The sequence below is a fragment of the Rhincodon typus genome, chromosome 6 (genome assembly GCF_021869965.1).
Source record: "Rhincodon typus isolate 14 chromosome 6, sRhiTyp1.1, whole genome shotgun sequence".
NCBI lineage: Eukaryota > Metazoa > Chordata > Chondrichthyes > Orectolobiformes > Rhincodontidae > Rhincodon > Rhincodon typus.
The window spans coordinates 35,567,585-35,589,822 of NC_063337.1; the positions used below are offsets into that span (position 1 = coordinate 35,567,585).

Genomic DNA, 22,238 nt, shown 5'->3' on the forward strand with positions numbered 1-22,238 from the left:
ATTTATTAAGGCTTCTTCAACAAGTTTCCAGCCTGCAACCTCTATCATCTAAAAGGACAAGGAAAGGCACATGGGAATCCCATCACCTCCATGTTTCCCTCCCAACACATAACATCTCAACTTGAACTTACGTCACTGTTCTTCCGCTGTCCTGGGTCAAAAACCTGACGCTCCCTAACAACATTGCGGGTGTCCCTATGCCTCAAGGACTGCAGTGGTTCAAGATGGCCACTCACCAACATCTTCTCAATGGATATTAGGGATGTGCAATAAATGCTGACCTTGATAGCGAAATCCATGTTCAGCAAAGAATTAAAAAGAGAAATGAAAGACGAAAAAAAACAAAACTAGATATTCTCTTTCATATAAATTGCTTACCATTACAATCCCAACTGAAAGTGAAAGTGCAAGTTTCAGTTGTCGTCTGTAGCCTGGGCAAAAGGCTTCAATTCTATCCTACAATATTGATGAATAGTATTTAAATCATAAACAATGCTTACATTATTCAATAACAGTTTAGATTCTTTTCTTTTACTCAAAGGCAGTCATTATTGCAGAGTTCATAAGAGACACATAACAACAATTGGAACTTGCTATTACATTATAAAAAGAAAGAAAAAAAAAGAAGTATGGGAGACGTAAGTAGAGAGAACAGAGATAATTTTGGCAAATTGTCACACTAAATATCAACTCCTCCAGATGTTGCCTAACCTATTGATTGCATTCAACATTTCTTGTGTTTGTTTTTAATGGTACTCATAAAAGTTGATCATTTTGCTCCTTTTATTTTGAATTTTTTTGTATATCTGATGTAATTTTCTTGTATGTCTAATTTTGCAATTCACTTGTAGTTTAAACATGACTCTGGTGTCAGATATTTATTTGAGTTGATTTTAGTCTTCAGCCTCTGACTAATAATCCAGTTGCTCTTTATGGAATCTATCTGATTGTATTCCATTGAAAACAATTAAATACAAATCAAGCACTTATTTCTGTGCAATCCACAGTTTAAATTTTTATTTAAATTCCCTCACTCTCTGTGGCTTGTGACTAATTTTTAGTCAATAGTACCTGATGTCCCACATGCCTTTGTTTGGTCCACATTCATAATCGTTGGTTATGCATTTGGCCTCTCCACATCCCCAATAGTTTTATCATCTTGGTGCAGCTGATTATTTCACTCTCTGGCTTGCAGTAAGTCATTCCTCATGCAGCCTTTGAGTCAATGTATTAAGCATCTAAAATCATTTCGCTGATAAAATTGAAAGGACATAACCATTATTCAGAATATATTCTGCACGAAGGCCTCTAGAGACTTTGTTAATGTATGTGGGGTTGGTGGAAGGCCAAATAATACCCATGGGGTCAATTGTCAGTCAATTTGCTATAGGTGCATCTTGAGCAGCAAGCTGCAGATTGCTGGGCACACCAATGGCTTACCACCACATATGTGGTGGGGAAGTATGGGTTTTCCCAGTCATGGTATCATCAATCCACTTAAAAAACATTCCCTTCTAAATTGCCCTTATCGTGATCCTGGCTGCCTCCTTCCTATGTAAGAGTTTGCGTCTTTGGCTTTGACCTCACATCTGAGCCTTATGAGGAAGTAGGTAAGGATCCATCCCTTAGAAGTGTGAAATCCCATTTACATTATGGTGCAAGCACTCCAAAGTTCCACACATAATGTTCAGCATCAGCACACTGATTGCAGCACTGACTTCTAATTGCGGACATTGCTGCTGCACACAGACCATGGAGACCCACGCAGCCAGAATGAAAATGAAAGAGAACAGTGGTTATAACCAAATGAATCCTGACCTTTTTCTGAACCACTGTACAAAACTGCCTCAAAACTGCTGAAGATATGCTCCCAATACCTATATAGACACATGAAAAGACGTACTGGTTCTGTTCTATAAAATTGAGGCCTGACTATTTCATCGTTTTCATAATTTTCAACATCCCACTCGTATATTAGTTCTGCATTCTTCTTTTTCCACCTTTCCAAAAATACCGTACCTGGAAACGAAACCATGACATTACTCATCCAGCTTAGAATTTTTAAAACAACAGTGCTGTGATGTACATTGTACAGGCTACTAGCACAAACACAGAAAGTGCTGGAGAAATTCAGCAGGTCTGGCAACATCTGTGGAGAGAGAAAAAGAGTTAATATATTTCGTGTCGGGTATGAAAAGCGTCACACTGGACTTGAAATGTTATTTCTGTTTCTCTCTCCACAGATGCTGCCAGGCCTGTTCAGTTACTCCAACATTCTCTGTATTTCTAACAGATTTCCAGCATCCACAGAATTTTGCCGAGTACAGGATTCAGTTTGTTAAACAGTAAAACACAGATGTTCAAGTCTATCATTTTCTACTTTATTTTGCTAAACTCTATCTGGCTATCAGTGAAAAGCCAAGATTAGGTAATAGGCAAAAACATGACAATAACCAAGTTGTAACGCTCTCATGTATAATCTAGTAGGCACACTTCATGCATGGTATTGAGAGATGCTTGGGACCAAGTTGCCTGTTTGCTTGTTACAGATTACACAACAGCATCCTGGAAACACAGCCAAATTGGGCCCCTGGAGGGCTATTTTCTGTTCCATTAAATTACACGATTAAATGTAGAGCTTTGCATTTTCAGCCATCATTAGAGAAATTACCAGGGATTTGGAAATAGGCTTCGAATCAAAGCAGAGTAAACTCTGAATTTATTGATGCAAGTTCACTGAAACTAACAGTCCTTGCTGGAAGTAACAAATTGTTTCTGTGGAGGCAGTGGTGAAAATCTGGGTGAGCCTGCCTCTGTAAGAATGGAAAGTCTGGACCTGCCATTACAAGTGGCTCAGTCGTGGCTTCAGCCTTAATTTGGAAGAATGGCCAAATTCTCAGAGCTGTTAGCCAATCAGATGGTGGCCACTGCTGGTACTGTAGCCAATCGACCACAAAGATCATCACTGGTGGCTGTATATAAAGTTTAGGCATATCCCAGTGAGGAGGCCTGTGGAGCCCACCGTTGGGAGGCCAGTAGTGGTGGAGGGAACCGGGGTGCTGATCACCGAGCAGGAGATACACCCAACTCCCCATTCCAAAAGCTCAGAGTCAGGCAATTTGGCTTTACCTGGCAACTTTGTCAAATGCATGGGCACACACAGTGGACCAAAAGAGGATATTAATTAGACACTGAGACCATTTGGCAGCTGAGGTGGGTTGTCGATGTGCACAGTACCATCCTGCTACATCACCCAATTATACATTTATTCCCCTCTCAGCCTGCTCCTGGGTTTGGTGGGGGTCAGGGGGAGAACTTCCAGCCACTATGTTCATGTTGTTCGCTCTATACTTTACCACAGAGATCTTGAAATTTGACATATTGCAGAAAATTTTGCTTTGTTCAAAGGAAGCTAAGACATGAGCAGAGATTGAAGAGCATGGATTCCTCAGAAAGAGAGAAGTTCAGAGGTCTTATTACTCAATTACACAAAATTCCTAAATTTAAGTTTTAGTAATATTTTTGAGATTGTCACAATTCCCAGAAGACATTTCAGATATCGAAGCATTAAAGTACACAGACGCCTTTGTTTTAACCAATTTATCAGAAGGTGATAAGTTATGGTTAGGATTAAGTGAACTAACAATGGCCTAGCGGATACGGAGGGAATAATAAAGACAGTACAGATAGATATCTGAGGGAGATATCTCAGGTGACTGGAGTATTAGTTTTTGGGCATACATTTAAAAAATAACAGTTGTTTCGAATTCACCCGACAAGTTTAATTCTCACCTGTCAATGCTGAGAACCTATTTCTTTCTTTTTATAGTGAAAATCTACCTTTAGAATCACAGAAAACTACACAAGGATTTTGGGCTTCCTAGGAAGTTTTGTTCTCTTCTGTATACTGATAAGTTCACATGAAACAGTAAAGAGAGACTGATTGAGCTCACTGGACAGGTAATGTTTCATTAGAGCCATACTTCAAGGATTCTGAAATGAGTTACAGAAGGTTTGGACCCGATATTATTTTGGAGCAATTTTTAAGCAGCATGTAAGCAAAATACTAGTACTTATTCAGCATTTCTGTTCCAGTAAAATTGTCTTCTAGTACTTCTAAATGAAATTGTCTTTCAGTGTTAGCCTGAAGTAATTGCCTAGCAATGTACAATTTACAAAGCTCTGAAATGAATAAGAAGATGCAGTGAGGAGCCTACATAATCTCCACTCTAATGAACTGTACTGGATATTTATTTGTATGTCTCAAAGCACAATATTCAGGAGGTGGAGTGGGGTAACAACCCCACTGTCAATAATGCTGAGGAAGGCAAGGGTGCTCAGTCCACAGCAGGGGACAGGCAGTCAGTATCCTCGGCAGGAGCAGGCAAGAGAAGGACCCCAAGACAGGCAATCAGCATCACCTAGATGAACAGGAGAGAGTGTGCCCTTGAAAGCAGTGACAGGAGCAGGCTCAAGAAAAGTAAGAAATTATGTAGAGTGGAGGAAGATCATCATTAATATTAAGGATGGCATTTGTGTATATTCAGGGATGACCTAGGTTCAGGAGATTAGGATATAGAGTTGACTTGGGTGGAGATGAAGAATAGTAAGGGAAAGAGTCATTAGTTGGAGAGATCTACAATCCCTTTAACAGTGACCGTAATCTGGAACAAAGCATGCGGGACGAATTATTTGGTCTTTGTAATGAAGGGATGGCAATGATCATTGGCAACTTTAATCTAGACACAAATTGGAAAAAAAACAGATTGGCAGTAGTAGTCTGGATGAGGAGCTCATAAAGTGCTTTCCAGATAGTTTCTCAGAACAGCACATTCTGGAACTGACCAGACACAGATTATATTAGACTTTGTATTGTGTGATGTGACAGGATTCATTAGCGATCTCAGGGATATCCCTAGGTAGCACGACACGATTGAACTTTACATTCAGTTTGAAAGGGAAAGGAATGATCCAAGACCGGTACTTTAAACCTAAATAAACGCAATTATGTGGCCAGGAGATCTGAGATAGTTGAAGTATAATAGATCAACAAGAGGCACAGTGACAAACAGAATTCAGCATGAGTATATTCCTGTTATAAACAAAGATTCTAAAGGGAGGACCCACCGGCATGTGGTTAACTAGAGAAGTTAGGGAAAACATTAAACTGAAAGAAACAAACTTAACTACAAAGACAAGTGGCAGGTCAGATAATTGGTCAGAATATAATAGAACAGCCAAGGGTTCTTGTTGTGCAGTGGTAGCATGCCTACCTCTGGGCCAGGAGGCCTGGTTTCAAGTTTCACCTGCTCCAGAGTTGTGTGATAATATCTCTTAGCAGGTTGATTAGAAAATATCTATAAAGAATAGCACAGAATGTCTATGGTATGTAATCTATTATGTAAGCTAATTGAATTCTATCTTTTATGACAGGACGAATTGAACATAAAAGTAAGGATGATATGCTTTGGTTATATAGGGCATTGGCGAGACCACATCTCAACCACTGTGCAGAGTTTTTTGTTTCCTTAGTAGAACATTCAGTAGAACTTTACTAGATCAATACCCAGAATGAATGGATTGTCTTATGAGGAGAGGCTAGACAGGCTGGGCTTATTTTCATTGCAGTTCAGAAGCATGAGGGGTGATTTGACTGATGTGTATAAGATTCTGAATGGTCTTGTCAAGATAAATGTGGAAAGGAAAGTTCCTCTTGTGGGTCAATCCAGAGTTAGGGTACTCTATTTTGACATTAGGCATTGCCCTTTCAGGGCACTAATGAGGGAAAATTTTCTCTCAGTGTGGTGTTATTTTGAACTCTCTGCCATTGAATATATTTAAGACAGAGATGGATAGATCCTTAATGGGTAAGGGAATCAAGAGTTATCAGAGATAGGTAGGAATGTGGAATTTGAAACACAAACAGATCAGCCATGGCCTTATTGAATGATGGATCAGGCTCAAGCAGTCAAATGATCTACTTCTGCTCCTATTTTGTATGCTTTTGTGTAGTTCATCGAGTTAAGAATAATGTGTGTTTCAGTGGAGTTTACTGTTCCCTACAGATGGAATTTCTGCATTGCACAAAGAATACTTCAAATATTTTTATCTTCCTGCAGGTATGATGTATGGTCTGGATATTTTCTCCCCACAACTATACTTTATTGTAATTTTAAAAAGATCTTTACCCCAAATGCAGATAATAAGCCCAAATATTGGTGTAGCAGCATTGTCAAAGGAGGACTTGAGTACTTCAACAGTATCATCTGAAGGGACTCTGAGAAGAAAACAGAAAAAGTGAGAAACTATAGAATGTATAACAAAAATATTTGGCACATTAAAACAACATGCCATGCAAATTAAGTATAGTGGTAAGCTATTCTGCCTCTCCAGCCTGTTCCGCCATTCAATAAAATCATGGCTTATCCGATTACTCCACAGTCCCACTTATCCCTGATTCGAGATAAACTGTACATTTTACTTGTTTCACTATTGACCTTAGGTTCCTGAAGCAGTGAATAAAAAAGGTTATTTATTTTATTTGCAGTGGTGGAACAATTCTGAGTTTAAGCAAATCCAGTTGCTGTCTTGAGGAATTTCTGATGTAATCTTTAACACCTACCTGATATAAGTAGAAATTCACTGGAGTGTACAGTCCAGCCACTTTAAATCTGGGCCTTATTTAAGTATGACCAATTGACTGGAGCTATCAATATTAGGTATACTTGAATGGGTGGCTGAAGAATGCCTGTCACAAAATATCCTTGGTATTCAGGCATCTCTGACAGGACACCTGATGCCTAAACATGGGTAATAGGGTCCTAACATCAGATTCAGGGTTCTGCTCTAATATTCAAATGATGGCAATTCAGCAGAACTGAGTGGCATGTTCACTCGGGATGCTCTTCAGTTTTTTGAGTTCTTCTAAAGCCTAACCAACTTTTCTTGAAGTGCATAACAGGTCAGTAACTACAAGATGCTCACTTAATATGGACAACTGCTGTATACTGCTGAACAAGGATAGCAATATATGCTCCTGTCAATTGTTTCATAGCCTACTGGTTTTAGAGGGGAATTTCAAGTGCTCTTTTCAATTTTTTTTGCCTCAAAAACAGCAGGGTGTTTATGAAACCTTTTAGAAATTTATAAATCTTGGACATGTGAATTACACAAAAGCAAACTGTAAACAGCAAATGAAGGTGTAATTCATCCAATTTTCAAAGCTAATGCTGTTGTTAATGCTGTGACAATGATAATGAAAATGACTTTTGTCGAAAAAAAAGTGAATTGCTGGACAAGCAGATTGAATGGTGAATTATAAAAGATTGGGGTTATGTTGAAGACAGAAATTTGAAGTATATTGTGTTAAAATGTGATGAATTATACTTTCATTTGACTTTTACAGTTTCTTTCTGTCCTGTGTACATCCCAATTCTTTTAAAATTTAATAAGAGCCTTTCAAACATCTCCTATACTGTCTGTCTGGCCAATGAGACTACCTGGCTCTGGATTGAGAATGGTACAGGATGATGAGTTTAATTGTATGAATCAGCTGCACCATGTGAAAATGAGGTAGAAAATACAACGCATTGGTCCTTCTTGCCTTTTTCGTACACTTAATGTGTCCCAGGCCAATTATGATAGAGGCTAATTGCATGAAGGCTGCATTATTAAAAGCGTAAAGGTAAAATCCCTATAGTCGCAGAGGACCTGAAGGCTGCTCTCTCATGAGACAGACAGAGAGAGAGAGTGAGAGACGGCTGGTAGTGAGTTTAGCCTGACAGTTACACCACCTCCAGCAAGGGGTGAGGTTGAGAAGGTGGGACTTTCATGGTAACCTCGGTTGGTGCAGGTATGATCATAATGCAGAAGACATTAATGCAGTTAAATCAACGCCCTTTTTAGATGATTGAGAAAAATTGGTAAAACTAATGTTGACAGCATTAAAATTATGATCCATGGAATGCTTTTTATTGAACTGATCTATCAGGAATTCCACACTTACTGAAAAATGCAATCATCGTGGGCTTCAGTGGTACAAGTCTTATTCAGAATGTGTTCAATATTCCTTCTCCTTTGAGCAACATTGTCACAGATACCTCTGAAATAAAGAAATATGAGAGAAGACTTTTTTTCTCTACTGTATACAGTGGACATGATAATGTGAATGCTTGAGTGCTGCTAAAAGCATGACACATTTTGTCAAAACCTGACACTCATCAGGACAATTCAGGGGAATTATCAAAGTAAAGGGAAGACAACATTAATACTACAATAAATCAAAGAACTTTGGATGCTGAAGATCTGGAACAAACACAGAAATTCCTGGAGAGACTCAGTGGGTCTGGCAGCATCTGTGGAGAGGAAGCAAAGTTAATGTTTTGAGTCCAGTGATCCTTCTTCATGGAGTCAGCCAACTGGCTTCTCGTAAATAACCAGCAGAACGGCCCCAACCTATCTCTGCTTCAATAAATTTGCTGAGGAGAAAAGGAACTCACATTAGGATTACAGTTTTACCCCATCTGATCTATTTATTATTCAGTCAGGGAATGTGGGCTTTGCTGGAAAGGCTAGCATTTATTACACATATTTTCTAAATCTGCTGCAGACCATTTGGTGTACTTACACCCACAATGCTGTTACGGAGGGAGTTCCAGGATTTTGACACAATGACACTAAAGGAATGGTGACGCATTTTCCTAAGAATGGTGAGTGGCTTGGACAGAAACTTGCAGGTGGATGGTGTTTCCACAATTCTGCTGCTCTTGTCCTTCTAGATTAAAGGGGTAACAGGTTTGGAAGGTATTGTCTAAGGGGCTTTACTGAACTTCTGCAGTACATCTTGTAGATGGTGCAAACTGCTGCTACACATGTTTTAGGTGGAGTTAATGTTTGTGGATGTAGTTCTAATGAAGGCGGAAGCTTTGTCCTGGATGATGCAACAAGAGTTACTGCAGTTGCATTCATCCAGGCAAGTGGTACTCTTATATCAAACTCTTGGCTTGTATCTTGCAGATATTGGACAGGATTGGGGGAGCGCAGGAAGTGAGTTACTCACTGCAGGATTCCTACCATCTGATCTGCTTTTGTAGCCACATTAACACAATTGGTCCAGTTCAGTTTCCTGACAATAGCAATCCTCAGCATATTGACAATGGATATGTGACTGGCAAGCAAACAGGAATGTGAGATGGTAAAACCCTCAGTGTCTGTTCCCTCTCATTTGATTGACTATCACAAGACATGTGCCAACCAAATGGAGGAAGTTTTGGATCACCTCCACTGATCATATTAAACCTCCAGCTGTTTCTGCCACCTGAAGTAGTTGACGCTACTTCAGTAAACGCTTTTAAAAAAAAGGTAGATTTTTTTTGAACAATAAAGGAATTAAGGGATACGGTGAGAACGCGGGTAAGTGGATCTGAGTCCATGAAAGGATCAGCCATGATCTTATTGAATGGCGGAGCAGGCTCGAAGGGCCAGACGGCCTACTCCTGCTCCTAGTTCTTATGTTCTTATGTTCTTGCTTATGCTCAGCACCTTAAGGAACACATTCCCTGGGTCAAAACTGGCCTTTGCATTTCACATCTGTGAATTTTATTTTAAGAGACATTTGAACTATCTCAAAAGAAAAATACAATGTAATAGAGCTCAAAAGTTAGAATTGCAAGTGGATGGCTCTAATGAATGAAAACCTAAATTAATCCAAATGATGGCAATTTATAACTCTTATAGAGTCATACAATCGTACATCAAGGAAACAGACCCTTTGGTCCAATTCATCCATGCCAACCAGATATCCTAAATACCTTAGTCCCATTTGCCAGCATTTGGCCCATATCCCTCTACACTTTTCCTATTCATGTACCCATCCAGATGCCCTTTAAATGTCGTTATTGTACCAGCCTCCACCACTTCCTCTGGCAGCTCATTCCATACATGCACCACACTCTGGGTCAAAAAGTTGCCCTCAGGTCCCTTTTAAATCTTTCTCCTCTCACCTTAAACCTATACCCTCTAGTTTTGGACTCCCCTACCCTGGGAAAAAGACTTTGGCAATTCATCCTATCCATGTCCCTCATGATTTTATAAACCTCTATAAGCCTGCGACACTCCAGGAGAAATATCTGTAGAATTTAATTTCGGCTTCTTTTATTTAAAAGAGCTTAGTGCCTTTGCAATTTTGGATCAGGTTGAGCAAATATAGAAGGGAGAAGAAGACTTCAAAAATAACTCTGAGGATGAAAACAGTTAAGATTTTTACTTAAGGGGAATGTGCTACTTGTGACATATATTAGAAGTATGTTCATATGTAATACATTTTACAGTTTCTGTATCAGAGAAAATGTCATTCTAAGCACAATAGGCAATGACCTTGTTATAAAGGATAAAGTGCTTCATAGAATAGCAAATGGCACTTATAATTGTAAGCACAGTCAAATAGCTGAATGGCATTCATTGTTTAGGCTCAGCTTTGAGTAGCCACTTGGACATGTTACTGGGACATTTTAAACCAGGTGCCTTCAGGAAAGGTGGGGAGAATAATTTGATTGATAAAATCCAATTCCAGAATACCATTTCAGTTTGAATGTAGACAGAACTTCAGGTTTGCAATTAAAACCTAATTAAGAGTAAGACAATCTCAGTTTAACCACATGAAGCAGTTGAGGCATAAGTAACTTTGTTAAATTTTGCTCCAAACAAGTGAATACTGATTTTATTTTCATTTCAGTGGACAGTTAAAATAAAGTGACTCTGACAAATTAAATGTCTAATATGCAAGATTCCCAAGTAAAAGAACAAAATTTTATAACACAAAAAACAGATGCTTGCAATATCACTGTAAATTTTTCTCCTGTTATTTCAACTTTTACTCTCAGAGATCAAGTTAAATTTTCACTAACACACTGGCAGATGACACAGACACACTTTCAAATATAGGTAAATGGAGTCAGGGTCATCAGAGCCAGGTAAAACTCTGGCAAAGCGTGATGGGCATTGCTGCATGGTCACTATTTCTCTGTGGGGTGGAGTTCCTTGATGGACCACAGCTCGTTTGATCAGAGTACACTAACCCCATAGGGAGGCCACTATGGTTCAATTGGCAGGCTCCAAACAGATAAAGAAGATCATACCTGTTGCTGGTAAAATCCCAGCAGTGGCAGGAAGCAGCCCCTAATTGGCCACTTAAGTCAGGCTTCTGGGCATGAGGGCCATCCACCAGCTTACCTGCCACTAGCAAAATGCCATGGCATTGGAAGGCAAAGGGCACGCTACCTCTCTCCACTTTCCTTCCCAACTTTTCAGTACCATCACCTCTTTCTCCCATCTTCTATCCTATTCCTTCAGACTCTACAATATTCTGGCTTATAATATAATGGTCAGAATATTCAACATGTTCCTGAAATGTATTCAAAATTTGATCAAGTACCATTTTTTCTCAAAACCTATTCAAAATAACAGTGCATGTAATCAGACCTCACATATTTGAATGATATAAACTTCATGAATTCAATATAAACTAGCATTTGATTTGATATTCAGACATCACAGAAATGCAAAGGTAGCTTTATTGTACAACTAAAACAATGATTTAAAATGCAAACACACAACATTCACTTTCACAAAATAATGGAGATGAACTAACATCTGAGCAAATGTTTATTACAAATATTCCAACGCACTAATTGTATTCAAACCACTTCCCTATTTCTTATGCACACACTTTTGGGGGGAAAAACACTTTCAGAAGTCTACATCATTGTAAAACATAGAACAGGAAGTAAATACATGTCTTATGCAATCAATTCTACCGATTTAATTTCTCTAAACATAAAAGTGAATGCTTGAGATTCAAACGTTAATATTAAGAATGTGTTGTTTCAATTATGAAGTCTAGTTGTTTTCAACTAAATGTAACTCAATGTCTATTTCTCTGCTTTTGAGGTCTTAAGTGAAATGAGATTAGAAAAGAATGGTATCTTATGGACATGGTCCACAATAAATATGTTTGCAATTCATCACAAAATTAACAGTTTGAGATTGGAAAAATACAAATGAAGTCATTCTCTATTTAGTTTCTAAAGAGAAGCATTTAAAAATCCAAACTGGGGGATATTGTGGTTTCATTCCTATTGGGCTCTGAAATTATTTCAAAAACAAGGATTTCTCCATGCTCCAAGGCAGTGATTTTATTTATATTCATTCTTTTACATTATGACTTGCAACGTAACTCACATTTTTTGTTGGAGACAGCCTCCAAATTTCTCCTGGAAGTGTTGACCACAAGTCCTCTTCTGATATTATTTAACATAATGCAAGGCTATGCTGAGCCTGTTTTGGAACTTTCATAAGCTCTGAGCATGATCTTGTTTTATGAGATTTCATTAGAAATATTTTCACACTATATGTTAAAACAATATTTTATAGTCGGGTATAAAAATAATCTGGAATATATTCCTGAATAAGCATTTACCTAATTGGATCCAATGCCTTATCTGCCACTTCTGAGGCTATATTTGGAGTTGAACAGATGATGCTACAATTATATCCAAATAAGAATGAGTTCATGTCTTTGTGGGCATTGTAACATAATGCACTGGAAAGAGAAATAAGTAACATGTGAACATTGGCGAAATATTCATTCACACTGAGCATTGTGTTTTAAGTGATGACATAGTAATCATATTTACCTGAGCATGTTTTGCTCACTGCTACAGCTATAGAAGTAATGTAGTTAATTAACTGTAACACAACCTAGAACTTCAATTACTTCACAGAATGTAGAACAGACTGTATGGCTCTACTAGTGCTGTTCAGCAAGCCTGTAACATTTGCTCGTTATAACCTAGACATTTTGATAGTGAGAAAACTGTTTCTGCAGGGTAGATGAGAGTTCTACATGGGGACACTGCAAAACCCTCGACATAGCACATTTAAGGCATTGTCTGGGAAATTGAAGATTCCAATATGCATATCCTCTGTTTTTGGAACCCTCCAAAAGTATCCATTTAAGTTGAAGAATTCAGAAGGTTCTGCTGCACTTAAGTAAATAGTTACTCAGGAAAAGTGAGACAATTAAAAATCCAGTCTAATTCCTGAGGAATTACTCAACTTACCACACACACCCTGAACCATACCTCCCCCAAACCCCATACATACAAACACAGATCCTAGCCTGACACCCTCCTTTCCCCCCAAGACTGGACCCTATACCTTCTTGCCATCCTAACTCCCCACCCCTGTCCACTGCACTTCCTCCAGGACTCCAAGGCACTCCAAACCCCACCATTGCAGCTAAAATCCAACATCCTCCCTCCTCACACCATCTGACATGTCAACCACTTTCCCCAAATAGGACACAAAACACTGTCCCACAGCTATCGAACATAGTACCAAACCCCACCCACCAAACACTCACCCATCATTCTCCCTAATCCTGTGACTCAACGCAAACCCTCTTTTCCACAAGACCAGACACTGGCCCACCCGTGTTGTATTCGATATCTTCCATCTGCCGTAAATGACCCTTTCTTAACCCTGCTTAACTGACCCGTTCTCCCCTTACATCCTGCCACTCTACCCATCTGATGCCCTACTCATCTGGTACACAATCCCTTAAGCACCTGGCACCTTGATCTGACCTCAGGAGCTGTTGGAGTGCTGCCTATGATGTTAGATTTAAGTTACAGAAGGCAGCAAGTGCGAAATTTGCTTTCCCCTGATTGTTCCGCATCACTAGGGACCTAGAATCATACAATCAAATAGTACAGAAGAGGCCCTTCAGCCTATTTAGTCTGTACTGCCAAAACTACACTAAATTTACACTGGTCTCACTTTCCAGCACAGGGGTGGAGCCTCGAATGTTTTGACATTTCAATTGCTCATCCAAGTATTTTTTAAAAGTTGTGAGGTTACACATCTCAACTACCCTCCTGGGCAGTGCATTCCACCCACTGGGTGAATAAAAAAATTCTCAAATCCCCTCTAAACCTTCTGTTTTCCATCTGAAAAGTTTGGTTCCTTATTACTAACACTTCAACGATGGGGAACAGCAGCTCTTTGTTCACCCTGTCCACGACCCTCATAATCTTATACACCTCTATCAGGACCCCCTCAATCTTCTCTACTCCAAGAAAACAGCCCAGGCTTATCCAGCCTCTCATCACAGCTAAGCTGTTCAATCCGAGGCAACATCCTGGTGAATCTCCTCTCCACCCCCTCCAGTGCAATCACATCCATTCTATAGTTTAGTGACGAGAACTCCACACAGTACCCAAGCTGTGGCCTCACCCAAGCTCTGTACAGCTCCAACATAACCTTTCTGTTCTGATAATCTATGTCTCAACTGGTAAAGACAAGTGTCCCATATGCCTTTATCTATCCTGCCACCTTCAGGGATTTGTGGACAAGCACTCCTAGATCCCTCTGTTCCTCTGAGCTTTCTAGTGAATTATAGAATCCCGTCAGTGTGGAAACAGGCCATTCAGCCCAACAAGACAACTTTGACCCTCCGAAGAGCATCCCACCTAGACCCATTCCCCCATCCTATCCCTGTATTTCCCATGGATAATGCACCTAATCTACACATCCCTGGTCACTATGGGCAATTTAGCATAACCAATCCACCTAACCTGCACATCTTTGGACTGTGGGAGGAAACTGGAGCATCTGGTGGAAACCCACACACAGACACGAGAAGGATGTGCAAACTCCACACAGACAGTCGCCCGAGGGTGGAATCGAACCCGGGTCCCTGGCACTGTGAGGCAGCAGTGCTAACCATTGAGCCACTGTGTCACCCAAGGTGCTCTGCCATTTACTGAGTACTCCTTTGTCTTGTTACATTTCCAAAGTGCATCACCTTTCACTGATCAGTCTACCACTGATCTGCCCACCTGACTAATCTGTTTATATACTTCTGCAAGCTAAGATCTTCTTGTTCACTGTCAACCACCTAGCCTGTCAGATGTACTGTATGGCTCTGCATTTCTGAAAGAGCCCTGATTGGAATTTCCTCTCAGAAATGTGAAGATCTTTCATCAAGTAAAAGGGAGCAGAGTGGCAATCTGAGTGTGACCGCCACTCCACAGAAAATCCAGTCCTATGAATCAGGTACTGGAACTTGGGAGTGTCTGCCATTATTTCAATAGAATAAACACCTCTTAAATGGATCAGTTATGTTGTAGGTTAAGGATTTGAGCACGGGGTGTGATTTATCTGGATGTGAGTCTTCATAAAAGACAGTTGGGGAAACAGATAGAGACTTCAGTTTGATGATTGTTTTAAGATCCTTCTACCTGTTTATATATACAGAGCAGACTTTTATAGGAGTCTGAGCAATGACAGCTATAATAGATTTGTGGTAGAATGGGATAAGAACCCTATCTTGACACTGGGAGCATCTCACTGGATATATAATGCATTCGTCATGTGGAATGGTGAATTTCTCATTAGCAGTGGTGAGGTGCCAACTAAGGAGGATTACAACTTGTTAAATGCCTTATTAATGCCACAATTCACCTCATTAATATTCAGCTTCACATCTCATCAAAGGAGCTAGCCATCGAGAATTCTTGCAATGGCATCAGGTGAATTTAGTTTATCACTAGCTCTGAACTCCTCCATGTTGGATAGTGGGCACCAGCACCTCAGACCACGCTTCATGGGAACTGGCCACGTGCACCCCACGTCCACAGACGTTGGCATCTGACAAATGCCAGCCTCTAACAACCCTCATGGCACATCTGCGATCCAATTACAGGATGCTTCTTTGCTTCAATGCTGCGCTTCAGGCTGCACTGATACCTCTCAATGTAACGCTGCAGTGAGGACACTGTGCTCTCAGGGATATGTACCCAGCTCATGGACCGGACCAGGCTGCATCTTTGGGCTCATTGCTTGCTGTCATTATGCTCACTCAGTCTGAGCCTAGCTGCGTGATCACAGCCTCCCTGCCTTTCCTTGTCTTGCCCTGCTGTTTAGCAAAGATACAAAGCCTGGAAGCTTATCATGGTTGTCAGCAGTCCTCAGTAAAAGGAAAGAGACTGCACTCAAAAGGTCCAAGCACAGTTAACCAAGGAGCATCCAAAACAAGACTAGGGCTTTGGGCAGTCCTTAGGGTGATCAGAGTCAGGGCCCTCTCCTCATAAGGGGAAGGAGTTGAATGACAAACAGCCCACCACCTGACTTGACTCTTTCGGGCCTCTTGTGGGCTGTTTTCCTTATGGAATGAGAGAGATGCATGTATTGACAAAGATGAAAGTTGTTATCTCAGCTATTACTGTTGGTGCAGGTGGGGGACATGTCCTGAGCAAGTGCTTAGGCATCACAGAGGGTTTGTGATGCCAAGGTGAGGATGAGTGTGTGCAGATGAGAGACTGTCACTGTTTTTTTTAGGACATCTTTTACTCTGAATTTATTATTAAATCTGCCTTTTTACCCATCACCATGTCTAAAATAGCCTGATTCCTGGTTGGATCCACAACATATGGTTATAGGAAACTGTCCCAGATATACACTATGAAGTCTTCCTTGTGGCTACCTCTATGAATCGGACTATTCCGATCTACATGAAAAATTAAAGTGACCCATGATTAATAAACTGCTTTTTTTTAACATGCACTCATTTTCTCCTAATTTTTTTCTCTGTTCTACCATATAGCTATTATTAGGGGATGCTATAGCCTAATGACAAGTGTCGTCTTCCTCTTGTAATTGATTCTTTCGTCTCTTTCATAGAAGAAACAGATATACCGCTGCCATTTCTGACAAAGCAGCATCAATCAATAACACTTATTGCAAGCACCAGCTCAGCCACAAGCACCACATACATGTTGGGGTTACTAGATGGTCCTTAGGGATTTGGCATTGGGACGGGTCACCACTGAGTCGGGTAGTATGAGCTTAAGACACAAAATAAAGCTCCATTAATGCTACCTGTGTTTTTGACCATTATCACAAATTGCTGTTAGAAAATGAACATGTGAATTGCAGTACCTGTGATAAAGGCCAAAGATGAAAACAACCAAACCAATGGACGCAGGTACAACTAACTGTAGTAAAAGATGTTCCATCACAGCAAAATAAAATGCAATTTTTTCTCCAAAGTAGTTCCTAATCTTCCACAATGGCTGCAATCTGTAGGTTCTAGCCCATAGATTAAGAAGATCGTTCCAACTGTTATGTAGATCTGCAGAAAGTTAACAAGACTTATTACATTTAATACATATTTGAAATGTAAATGTAAATCAAGTATTACAAGCTGTGAAACAAAAACCATTTTGACTCCTTTACTGCCAATTAAATAAGCCCATGAATACAGATTGCGGAAAGACTTCTGTTAAGGAGGAAAGATACAATTATGTATGATAATAATAGGCATTTCTACTTGAAGTTACGCCCTAGCATTAGTTTTGTTTCTAGATTTGGTTCTACATGAGCGTGTTGATTCCTGGGGTTTCGTTCCACAATAGGCACTATGCCATCTAATTTATTATTCAAATATAGAGAGTGTCAGAGCTGTCCTGGCTGTATCATCACAAGATTTCCAATATGCTCTCTTCTAACAAGAGTTATGGGATTGCAATCACAAGGTTTCTCAGAATAACTCTGAAGAGGTAGGAGATGAAAGTAAGGCCCTGATGTTTACAGGGCTATATGTTCAAAGCAAGAAAATAGCAGAAGTGACAGATTACAGGAGAGTAAACTAGTGGGCAGGGGATAAAACCCATGGTTTGTGGGAAAGATTGCAGGATGGACATAGTATTAAAGGTGTCTGACAGCACTGGGGTAAGCAGACAGATTGCAGGCACTTGAGACAACAAGGTGCAGGGCTGGATGAACACAGCAGGTCAAGCAGCATCATAGGAGCAGAGAGGCTGACGTTTCGGGCCTAGACCCTTCATCAGAAAAGGGGGAGGGGAAGGGGGTTTTGAAATAAATAGGGAGAGAGTGGGAGGCGGATAGAAGAGGGAGAGAGGAGAGGATAGGTGGAGAGGAAACAAACAGGTCGAAGAGGCGGGGATGGAGCCAGGAAAGGTGAGTGTAGGTAGGGAGTTAGGAAGGGGATAGGTCAGTCCAGGGAGGACGGACAGGTCAAGGGGGCGGGATGAGGTTGGTCGGTAGGAGATGGAGGTGCGGCTTGAGGTGGGAGGAGGGGATAGGTGGGAGGAAGAACAGGTTAGGGAGGCAGGGACGAGCTGGACTGGTTTTGGGATGCGGTGGGGGGAGGGGAGATTTTGAAACTTGTGAAATCCACATTGATACCATTGGGCTGCAGGGTTCCCAAGCGGAATATGAGTTGCTGTTCCTGCAACCTTCGGGTGGCATCGTTGTGGCACTGCAGGAGGCCCAGGATGGACATGTCGTCTGAGGAATGGGAGGGGGAGTTGAAATGGTTCGCGACTGGGAGGTGCAGTTGTTTGTTGCGAATCGAGCGTAGGTGTTCTGCAAAGCGGTCCCCGAGTCTCCGCTTGGTTTCCCCGATGTAGAGGAAGCCACACCGGGTACAGCGGATGCAGTATACCACATTGGCAGATGTGCAGGTGAACATCTGCTTGATGTGGAAAGTCTTCTTGGGGCCTGGGATGGGGGTGAGGGAGGAGGTATGGGGGCAGGTGTAGCACTTCCTGCGGTTGCAGGGAAAAGTGCCGGGTGTGGTGGAGCTGGAGGGGAGTGTGGAGCGGACAAGGGAGTCACGGAGAGAGTTGTCCCTCCGGAAAGCAGATAAGGGTGGGGAGGGAAAGATGTCTTTGGTGGTGGGGTCGGATTGCAGATGGCGGAAGTGTCGGAGGATGATGCGTTGGATCCGGAGGTTGGTGGGGTGGTACGTGAGGACGAGGGGGATTCTTTTTTGGTTTTTATTGCGTGGACGGGGTGTGAGGGATGAGGTGCGGGAGATGTGGGAGACACGGTTGAGGGCGTTCTCGACCACCGAGGAGGGGAAGTTACGGTCCTTGAAAAACGAGGACAACTGAGATGTACGGGAGTGGAATGCCTCATCCTGGGAGCAGATGCGGCGGAGGCAAAGGAATTGGGAATAGGGGATAGCATTTTTGCAGGAAGGTGGGTGGGAGGAGGAGTATTCTAGGTAGGCACTTTACAGGTAAAGCTTGCTTGGTGAAGATAAAACAGCTGACTCAAGTAGTGCTACAAATGAACATACTGTGCAAGAAAGATACAATTTTTGTGGGAACTTTTCATACTGTATTCATTAGAAAAATTAAGAAGAATACAAAGATGAACAACATCTTTATAACGTATGAGGAGACAGTGCTAATTGTTGGCAAGTGGATTCTGATTTGTAAAGGCCATGCAGCATGTATCAGTTAAATGATGACTGACATTTAACTGCCAAGCTTTGTTTAAATTTAAACCAAGTAGGTTGATTCTGATTGGTCAAGGCACAGCCCTGACGAATGAACCAGAGAGGGAATGCCTATTTTATTGAGTTGCAACAAGTGCAGCATGTGTATTTTTCTTTTGTTTGCAAAGAAGAGGGATCTGTGTTTTAATGGATGTAGCTTCCAGCACATGCAAATGTGCCATATTATGAGCCAGACTGACAATTGTAATCCAGTTGTCTGCATAATTCCTAGTATACTCACAATTATTTAGTAAATGTAACAAAATTATTGTATCTCATCTAACATTGGATATTGTTGTTTAGAATTTTGCAAGCAGTCTCACAGTCGGTTTCAACTCAGCTTCAACACAATGTAACTTTTCTTTTAGCAATACTCAAGTTTTGCAGTACTGAATGACTAAATGCATTAATATTAATGATCCAGTCCTTTTTGCATCCTTTTGCCTGCTGGGTTTTCTGAGGCTAAATCACTGTTAAGATGAAGGCATATAACCTCCTTAAAAGGTTTCAACAACTGACCCAATCCTGAATATTGGTGGGCCTCTTGCTCCTCATCCCATGTCCACTCAAACTGGAACTCGATGTGTTAGAGGTGAGTTGGAATTCTACTTCAGACCTTAAATGTTTTTAGCCTCCCAACTAATATAAACCTACATATTTGGAATTTGAAACGACCCCACGGGGATCAGTGTTACAGAACGAGGCGAAAAACTGATGTCTACTTTTTCAGACAGAGGATAGCATGTGGTTCTGTGATCGTATCATATTTAGTAACCAGTGAGAACATTCGAAATAGACAGATTAGCATATTCCAGTAAATTGGAGGCAGCTTAAACTTAAAACAAGTTTCTTATATTTGAACTGAAGACAAATTCAAACTCAAGACGTCCAAAAAAAATCCATTTGAAGTTCTGTAGATGTGCATCACTTATGTGTTTACTGTGACTGATGTGCAAAATATGAGCTAAGCCAGATACTGAATCTTGTAACAAAAACAAAAGTGCTGGAGAAACTCAATTGGTCTGGCAGCATCTGTAGAGACATAAACAGAGTTAACGTTCTGAATCTAGAGATCCTTGTTCAGAATTTTGTAATGGTTAACAAAGATTAAAGTTGCCGATATGGAGCCTTGCACCTATTATTAACTGATAACTTGTATTTATATAGTACCTTTAACAAAATAGACCACCTAACTAAAGTGCTTCACAGAAGTGTTAATGGGTAAAATTTGCCACTAAGCCAAATAAGCAAATTTCCACACAGCTGACCAAATTTGTGATCAAAGAAGTAGATTTTAAGGAGTGTCTTAAAAAACAAGAGAGAGATAGGGAAGGAAAAATAGTAGATAAGGCATAAACCAGAATCTTGCATCTACTATTTACTTGAATATCTGATCTCATATCTAATCTCGCCAATATTTATCTGTGATTAGTCACATTGGTCATTAGGCTTACTCTACTTACCACAATTTCTCTGTGTTTTCTCTTCACATATGGTTTTGGGCCCTTCATGCAGTATGTAGGCTGATGTAAATACTTTCTTCATTAACAAGTATGGTAAAGTGGGAACACTTTCTTTGGCTCCATCTTCTTTCTCTCCACCTTCTTTCTCATAATCTGTTTGTCAGAAAATAACAATGTGCTTTAATAATAATAAAATGTAAATGAGAAACATTGTCCAAATGTAAATCTCTAAATATTGAATACTAAGTTCAATATTATTCAAAAATTATAAGAGATATGAGGCACAGTGGGTGGCTAGCCTGCCTCTGAGCCAGAAGCTCTGGGTTTAAGCCCCATTCTAGGACTTTGGTGGCTGTGGAAGACAGGTTCACACATAATGTGTCACGCAGGTTGAGTATCAACTGCAAATTCTTCCAATGTACACTACTGGCAGGTGGTAAAAGTGGGAAGGATTTTTGGTCATCCCAGATAACAGTATGTTTCTGTCTTAGGCTCCCTCTTAATTACTACCTTATCCCCTTTCTACAATATTGGATGTACAAGTTGCTTATAGTGTCACCCTGTCCAAACCTGCTCTTTCTCTGATCCCGGCTTTCCCTTCTGAATTTTTGCTTTCAGCCATCCAAGAACTGTCAGTTTCCCAGCAACAGTGATACCAAGAAGAAGGGCAAGGAAACCATATCATTGATGATGAAACATTGTCACTTGCTCTGACACTCACAGCCACAAGCTCCAACACTGACATTGTGTGCTCATTAGATAATGACAAAGAATTGGCGTTTGCATGTGCATTCTATCTGTACCAGGACATGATTGGACATCAGTAAGATGGAGGAAAAAGGGCAATTCTGGGGTCATATCACTGGAGAATGATATCAAAGACCAGCTCTTCTGCAGAAGACTCAGTTGAGGACTTCAAAGATCCAGCATATAGAAGAATGTTGATGAACATGAGGAAAGAGAACATTATCTTGACTTAAATATAGCTACTGAGCAGGTGTGAAAGAAACTATTTCAAAATGACGTCAGATCACATGGAACTATGGCTTGGATCTGTAGGGCTGCAGATAAAACGTTCTCTCTAACTATCTTCTGCATCCAATTATGTTCAAAAACTCCCCTGTTCATTCACAACAGTGTAGATTTCACACTATTACATGGTGGCAACAGTGAGATGAAACCCTCTGACCTAGAGGGAAGCAGTGCATATTAGTGATGGCAAAGCTCAAGACAACCCAGAGGGTGGGAAAAAGCCCAAAGTGAAGGTCATGAGCAGTATGGGTTGGCAAGTAATGGATTTGGAGGCACATCTAGACATTGAACTGCAGAATGGGGAAGTCTGCTTGGAAACTAGAGAAGCACAGGAGAAGGACCACAGTCAGCTAAAAGAGGAAATTAATCAGCCACAG

At 40.7% G+C, this 22,238-nt stretch overlaps 1 protein-coding gene across 1 annotated transcript in view; it reads right to left on the reverse strand.

Annotated features, from left to right (window-relative positions):
• LOC109921444 (anoctamin-7-like) overlaps window positions 1-22,238 on the reverse strand; it is a 73,634-nt gene that overhangs the window by 28,125 nt on the left and 23,271 nt on the right. Inside the window, exons 6-12 of the mRNA XM_048597934.1 lie at window positions 20,830-20,967; window positions 16,999-17,191; window positions 12,476-12,598; window positions 8,006-8,101; window positions 6,189-6,277; window positions 1,904-2,019; window positions 379-456 (exon numbers count right to left, since the gene is read on the reverse strand). Of these exons, the coding sequence (XP_048453891.1) occupies window positions 379-456; window positions 1,904-2,019; window positions 6,189-6,277; window positions 8,006-8,101; window positions 12,476-12,598; window positions 16,999-17,191; window positions 20,830-20,967 (833 nt within the window). The remainder of the gene's footprint in view (window positions 1-378; window positions 457-1,903; window positions 2,020-6,188; window positions 6,278-8,005; window positions 8,102-12,475; window positions 12,599-16,998; window positions 17,192-20,829; window positions 20,968-22,238) is intronic.